The sequence below is a fragment of the Homarus americanus genome, unplaced genomic scaffold (genome assembly GCF_018991925.1).
Source record: "Homarus americanus isolate GMGI-L3 unplaced genomic scaffold, GMGI_Hamer_2.0 scaffold23598, whole genome shotgun sequence".
NCBI classification, from domain to species: domain Eukaryota; kingdom Metazoa; phylum Arthropoda; class Malacostraca; order Decapoda; family Nephropidae; genus Homarus; species Homarus americanus.
Genome location: NW_024731054.1, coordinates 127,072 through 135,000, shown reverse-complemented (window position 1 = coordinate 135,000; position 7,929 = coordinate 127,072). Strand labels below are relative to the sequence as shown.

The 7,929-nt window shown below is 35.7% G+C and overlaps 1 protein-coding gene across 1 annotated transcript in view; it reads right to left on the bottom strand.

Moving 5' to 3' along the window:
* The window catches only part of LOC121867419 (partitioning defective 3 homolog), a 46,213-nt gene that overhangs the window by 14,086 nt on the left and 24,198 nt on the right, over positions 1-7,929 (bottom strand). Inside the window, 6 exon segments of the mRNA XM_042367330.1 lie at positions 1-152; positions 2,142-2,303; positions 2,639-2,846; positions 3,580-3,766; positions 6,196-6,334; positions 6,966-7,054. The exon segment at positions 1-152 is cut by the window's left edge and continues 1,105 nt beyond it. Coding sequence (XP_042223264.1) covers positions 1-152; positions 2,142-2,303; positions 2,639-2,846; positions 3,580-3,766; positions 6,196-6,334; positions 6,966-7,054 — 937 coding nt within the window.

The window sequence follows — 7,929 nt, the reverse complement described above, 5'->3', positions numbered from 1 at the left end:
GCAGAGGAAGAGGATAATGAAGGTGTGGATTTGGGAGTTTTTGAGTGCCTATGCACATTGCTCTCGGACATTACTTGCGGCTTGGTGTCAGTAGAGTTAAGCGTGTTATTGTTAGCCTTGTCAGCCTCCGAGTCTCCTCTCTCTTCGAGCACCTGCAACAATTTGGGGAGAAACGAGCTCAAAGCGCTGCACACTCACACAGAATTGAAGATGACCAATGAATCCCAGAACACACTTAAATATTACTGCCTGCTAAATTTTGTAATACAACTGTGTTAAAGAAAGAGACAACAATTATTCTCCCTTATACTGAATTTCCTACCTACTGCAATACTAAGACCTATGAGTGGTATCTGAGCCAAGCACTGTAGTCCACTGGTATATTTGTATGATTTTTAACTGTTTACAGACCTTGGCTTTACCTCTTTCAGTTGATCAGCTAACATATCTCTATCTATCAATATTTAAGTGCAGGTCAGAGCCAAATATTTCTATTCATACATTGCTCCAAGTTAACACCTTTCTTGTCCACTTATTCCCTCATTCTTTATTTTTTTATTTTTTTATTCAACTTTTCCCTCTTACCCTCCTCCCTTCCATCTTACTGTGGTATACTTCCACTTCCATCCACTTCCTCTCCACACGCACATATCACACACTGTTCTCACTACATGATCACTACTTGAAAAATCCATATCCACTGTTTACACTCTCCCTATTTAGCACTGCATCACCAACATACATCTGTATAAACTGAGCACTAACATATCATGTTACCACTTAGAACAATAATACTCATCACTTTCTTCAGTAAACTAGTACAAAGGGAAAATAAACTGTTGCCAGATCAAGAATGAGTGTTTAAGAAGAATTCTGGGACTCATGGGTTTAACTTACACCAATACAACACATGTTTTGGACAAGGTTAGCAATAGTGTTTCTTTAGGAATGCTAGAAAGCTGTTTATGGTATTTTTAGGACTTGCTACACCCAGATAATCAGGGTGTTGGTGTGCACAAGAAACACAAACACCAAGATAATCAGTGTTGGCGTGTACAAACAACACACACACACACACTCAGAAAATCATGGTGTTGATGTTCACAAGAAACACAAACACCAAGATAATCAGTGTTGGTGTGTACAAATAACACACACACACACACACACACACACACACACACACACACACACACACACTCAGAAAATCATGGTGTTGATCTGCATTAGCAACACACAAGAATACAATGAAACAAAAAGCTCTGAGGTCCAGGATCAAAAGATGAGAGAACCACAGGTTACACAACTCCTCCATTACACATGGCAACTTTTATGGACGTTTCCGGCATGACTGCTGACTTCACATTCACTCTTAAAAACACATACATACATCTTATTCATTTTAATACCATGCCACTGCTATCATAAGAGAGTAGTACTTGACTTTAAGAAGTTTCATACATACACCCTCACTGATGGTATAAAATAAAGACTATTTTATTAGAGACAGAAGCTGTGACATGCTACAGTGTGTTGTGACCTCACCGAATATCTAAAATGGTTCTGTTGATTAATCTACTAAATAATGAAAATAGAGATAACACACACCATAAGTTTATTGGTTAAATAAAGAGAGGATGTAAGTGTTTGGGTTAACAACGTATAAACCATAGACCCAGGTAGTTTATTCCTTAACTCCTATCACTGCCTGTAATTTATAAGGAAGGAAAAAAATCATCTAAATGTCATTATAAAAGCTTAAAGATAATATAAAGGTCAATATACGGTGTCAAAAGCTTAGATATGCTGTTGAAAAAAGTGAACCCAAAAGTAAAATAAGTTTAACACTCATTATTGTCTTAATTATATTTTAAAGGTATTCTCTTGACCCTTCACAACAAAAGGAGGAGTTCATAATTTGGGAATAACTTGTTCATATAAGGATTCACACTTGATTAAAAAATAAATAAATAAATACATTCAAAGTCTATAAAACAAAACATGACATCTTAGTCTGTTTTCTTTTTCTAACAATATCCACAACAGATGAAAGTAACAAACCTGAACTCTGCAAAGTAAAGAAATTTTTTTATTAAACTTGACGACTTGTCTGGATGGAGTTAGTGGCTGTGACAACGTACCTGTCTGAGGGCACTTTCATATCGCTCCTCCAAGTCATCAGTCGGGTAAGTTCGGTTCCTCTGAGCATGACGGCGTTGGTGCTCCGCTCTTAACTGATGCATCCGCTCTGACCGTGATGGCTCTCCATCCTCTCCTCGCATCTGTGGGGGCTGTTGTTGCTGCTGCCGAGGGGAAGAGTTTCTTATAATGTTTGCAATATTAAAACTATACCGTCAGAACTACTTTGCAATGTATATACTGTACTGTATATAACAAATATTTAAATGCTTTCCTGGACCTTTTCTTCTATTTCTCTTAATACTATCTTGATAGGACTTATTTTTAAATTAATTGATATCTATTACCAAGGATTCACTATTCTATAACTTCATACCTAATTAATGGCCACTATTATCCAGCACATCTAAAGGGAAATGAGCTGTGTGAAAGCTTACTTTAATCATGTGAGAAGAGATATCCATTCATGTAAAGAGCTTTGATGCTTTAAAAGTCCTACCTGAGAGGCCCAAGAAGTATTCTCAATGAGGCGTCTGTACTGCTCCTGCATGTGATCGTGCTCTTCTTGCTGTAACCGTCGGGCAGCAGCTAGTCTCTCCATTTCCGCTCTGTCCATTTCCGTACGACCCTCTCCTCTCTCCCCCTCTCTATCACACTTAATTGGCAGTCCACTGGTATTATCCACACTTTTACGATGCTTACCAAATCTGAAGATGTAGAATGATAAAACTTATTATATGAAGTGGTTCAGTAGTTTTGAATATTTTGGAAAATTACAGAAAATAATTCAAAACTGCAATGACAACTGAAACTACTAAGAATTTGGCAAAAGGTTCAACTAAGGAACAATATGCTCAAGGGAGGATTACACTGCCTTACATTAAATCATCTCTTCCCCTTAAAGACATATTACTGGTATGTTTGGAACACTTACTCTACAACTTTTTTATTGTTAATAAAAACCATTATAATATATATTGACATGTTGACGGAAACAATCATCGCCAATACAGGTAATTACCATATATATTTGACCTTCCTGACATGATCTTAACTGTGAGGTTTTATCATTTCACTTAAACACAATGTACTGCTTCCACTCTCTTACTAGATTACTGAATATCAACAACTTTATGCTGTACAGTACTAATACATACCTGGTGGATATTAATATCAAAGAAAATATATAAAATTTTCTTTGGATAAATGTGTTAACATCCTAATATGGATTTACTAACCACATGTAACATGTTGAAAGCCTTAATCACCTTGAGAACTTTCAACTTCCTAACAATTATGATTCAGAAAATATAAATAATAAAATAACATTAATAAAATGCAAAGATGGAAAGGATATATGAAGAAAAAGAACAAAGTTTAAGACAAATAACATCAATAAGTAAAGGGTTGCAGCTACACCTTAATAAATATCAGTCTTACCTGAACATGGACCCTAGACCTTTGAAGAGCCCCGGTTTCTTTTTACCAACTTTCTTGTGCTTGTCGTCCGCCGCAGAATTTACCGATGACTGTCGACTATTACCTCTCCCAAAGCCTGAGCCACTTGACTCGGACTCTTCCTCTGCAACTAAACAAGCAAAATATTCTTCAGGTGTGAGATTCCCCACTGAGCATTGTGGGATGACATATAAAGAAAGATGTAGACCAGCAAAAGACACAAAAGTTAATCAACATGGGTATTAGACATTCACAAATATATAGCATGCATTGATAACCATACACATGAAGAATGAAATAAAGACAGCATAACATAAAACATTAAACAAAAACAATGAGGAAAATAATAATCAGTGCCACAGTCCATTTGCAAAATCGTCAAACACACACAAAAATAAATTGTGCAGAAGCAGTGCATATATCAAGTCATGTGTTACCCACAAGAAACAGTGAATTCATCATCACCAATTCCCAAATTTGACATGTCAGGTGGTGAAGGTCACACCAACAGGGAACAACACCATATTCCATCCAGGTCCCATCAGGTCAAGTGATGTCAAGGCCAAGTCCAAGCAAACGTATGTAGGTAGGTATGTAGGTAGTCCATGTCCAAGAACAATGGATGAAGGATCAGGTTGGAAGGGAGAGAAAAATGAGTAATTAGCATCAACTTGGTAATTCTTAAAACTATGCAGAACTCTACTTGGATTTTCTACATACAGTATACGTAAACAAAACTTTAACGATGTCAACAATTTTCACCTGTGATTTACCTGTGTACATTGCAGGTTCTCATGTATAAGACTTAACGATTTCTCATCAATATGTCGCAAGGATTTGTATTTTCCGATGTCTAAATACTATAGGCACAAATTTACCTCAGCTGATTGAGAAGTGTCTGGTGTACAGAATAAATCTTTTACTACTGAATATATTAGTTACTTCCAGCAAAATATTTTATTTAAGGATATTTACCCAGACATTAATGTGTTCACTGGCATAACGTGCATTAGTCTCCTGTATAAAAGCTCACTTACAGGCTTCTTTTAGACTCATTAGAAGGTGAAGTGAACTTAAATAAACAAAACCCAATTTTCTAATCTTTATGCATGTGTGTGTATGTGTGTGTGTTGTAGCCCTGAGGATAACCTTAGCTACATTACAGTATTAGTCTGGTGAAAGAAGATTAGTTCCTACACCCTGTCGTTCAGTTGATCACCGAGATCATGCTGGTTAATTATTCACTGTCAAGTTAATTATGGTGCAGGACGTTGTTTTGTAATTGTAAGTCAAGGATTCAAGCAGGGAAAAAGTGGTCAATCTGTCATATGCCAAATTACTTTTAAAGGGACTTCATGCAAATTCACTTACTTATACATTATACTCTATTAACAGAACTGGAAAGGTACAGTGTAGTACAGTACAGTATAGGCATTATGTGTACAAACTGTGTAATTTCTAACACAATGTAATCTGAGAAGCTGCGTCAAAAACTGTGCAAATAAGCAATACAAGAGTGTAAATTCTGAGGAAATTTACACTCTGTCCTAAGAAAAAATTTACTATATAAATCTTAAGTGTACTGAACCCAGGAATCTTATGTGTATGGGTGAACAATGGAAACTTCAGGGACGTACAAGTTGAAGACATATAAACTAGGTAAATATTTTTTTTTTAGTCCTTATAGTTTAAAACATACAGGTAGTTCTGCTATAACGCGATAATTGTGTTCTTGTAAAATATCGTGTTATAGAAAATCGCGTAATAGAAATAACAGGGCTTATGGAGAAAATAGGGTTAGGTGCAGATTACTCGAAATCGAAAAAATTTAGTAGTTAGCCTAACACAAAGGATAGCACAGTCTAAATAAATGTTACATTCATATCTAATAATGAAATCATACAGTAAATTTAACACTTTACCTTGAAAAAATATGAATGTAACTTGATGGGGGAGAAGGGTGATTTTGAGGTTGATAACATCGAGCTTCTCTTCAAGTGTTATATCCTTTCTTTTACGATAATCACCGGGAATTCTATCATCAGAACGCTTTTTGGAGATATTCTTCTTTACCATATTCACAGTTAATACCACAAAATTGGAGAAATAGTAAGCAAAAATCGAGTTATAGCAAACAAGCGTTCGCGTTATACAAATATTGTTCCGAATTCATAAACCGCGTTAGAGCAAATTCGCGTTATCAAAACACGCGTTATAGCAGAACTCACTGTATTCCAACAATTTCTTTAATCCACAATCCTGTACATGATGACAGACAAACTCAGACAAACATAATGAATAACAGACTTATAAACACTATAACAATAACAAGATACATTATGAGATGAGTCAGATAAAGTACAGTACCTACTACAGATATCTGAATAGAGTCAAAATCTTAAGATGTACTAAGGGAAGAATTATTCAAGCTGACAAAATAACTAATTCTATGACTGCTTCTTATCTAAATACATTGTACAGTATAGATGTGTGTTAAAAAAGGCTCTGTAAATAAATGTTCGTCTGTCAAGTTCCAATTCCCCTCATCACATTAGAGGTGGTTATAAAGGGGTTCCAACGTTCTCTCTTAAAACTTACGTGTCTCCATCTTGTTACGCAGGCCATTGAGAGGAACATCATAGGATCGGTCAACAGCGGCACGAAAGCTCTCATTGCAGCCTCGCCCTCTTGGTACCCGGCCTGAGCCCATCCTATGCCCCTCTTCCTCTAAGGCCATCTGAGTAAGAAAAGTTCTCCCATCAATAAGAAACAAAAGAGTAAACAAAATACTAAAATCTCCTTCTCACTGACTGATCACTAGTATGAAAAACGCAGAGTTGCCTACAGTAATTACGTACAAGGATTATTATGGAAAAATTAAAAATCTTTAATTAATTTTCAAGTTAAGTCAAATACAGTACAGAGAACAGTAAGTGGAAATATATCAATGAAATATTCAAAGCACTAATGTTTGTTAATACTAATTTTTAATGCAATAATAATAATAATAATAATAATAATAATAATAATAATAAACTATTCTTGCACTGTGTTTTTAGACTCCAAATAGTGTTTAAGGTGACCCCAGCTTGGAGGATATAATTACCCATGATATACTTTGGTACAAAAACAAAAGGCCATACATAGCACATGATGTTGGAGATATTGTACACAAGACATAGGGCTACAGCTAACTGAGAGCATAATACATGGGACTAGAGGTAATTGAGAGCAAAAGACATAGGGCTAAAGGTAACTGAGAGCATAATACATAGGGCTAGAGGTGCAGTACTATGGAAGTCGATCTACATAACATTAGACTGGTGGGTATGGTAAAAAAGTTTCACCCCCAAGACACAAGTACTCACCTCCTGAACCATGGTCTGCAGGGACTCCAGACTAGAGGACTTCTTCATGCCCAGCCCAGGACCAAAATCTAACCTCGATCTTAAGGTATCTGGGAAACATTGGTAGATCATGGTTATTGTATGTACACACAGGTGGTAAGGCTATCAAAACTTCTTAGGATTCTTATAACAGTTACACTTTACAGGTATATATATTTTTTTGTATCTTCTCTCATGTATGTACAAATTAAGATTACTGAATGCTGTTAAATAATGTTAGCAACATACACATGACAAGAACAGAACATTTCACAAATTCATGCAAGCACATATCTGTGAATATTAGTTTAAGCCTTATTTTATAAATCACAGACAAATTAGGTAAATATATGCAAATTTTAATGTTTTATCTAAATATTATAAACATGTGTTCTCCAAGAGTAAATTTTTACTATATATGCAGTCAGTACATCTTAATGAAGACCTACATGCTAATAATGTACAACTGGCTGGGATAAATCAACCATATTCAAGGAATGTGTTGATTACAACCATCGACTTATCCATCTAGGATGAAGGAATTTACGGACAACAACCATAGATTTATAAAAATCCATCTTGTATAATTCATCTGGTCAACAAATAAATTGCTGGAAAACTATTCACCTTGAGACTTGATATAATTTATATTGCTCTGAATGTCAAGATAGTACATCAACCTCACATTAAACATGGTTCCATCCCTTAACCCTTTAGTGGGGCCAGGACTCCCCTCAGCTGAATAAAATCATCTGGCGTTAGTTGGAGCAAAATACCTAAGGGATACTTTACCCTCTAAAGCGTTAATGTGGGGCTGACTTACAAAATGTCACCTTAAGTTACACTAGAAGAAGGAAGTTGAACTACAGGCAGGAGAATGTGAGGAGAAAGACCAAATAACCTGTTTATCTAGCAAAATAGATCCTTTAAAAGATACAGACATAGA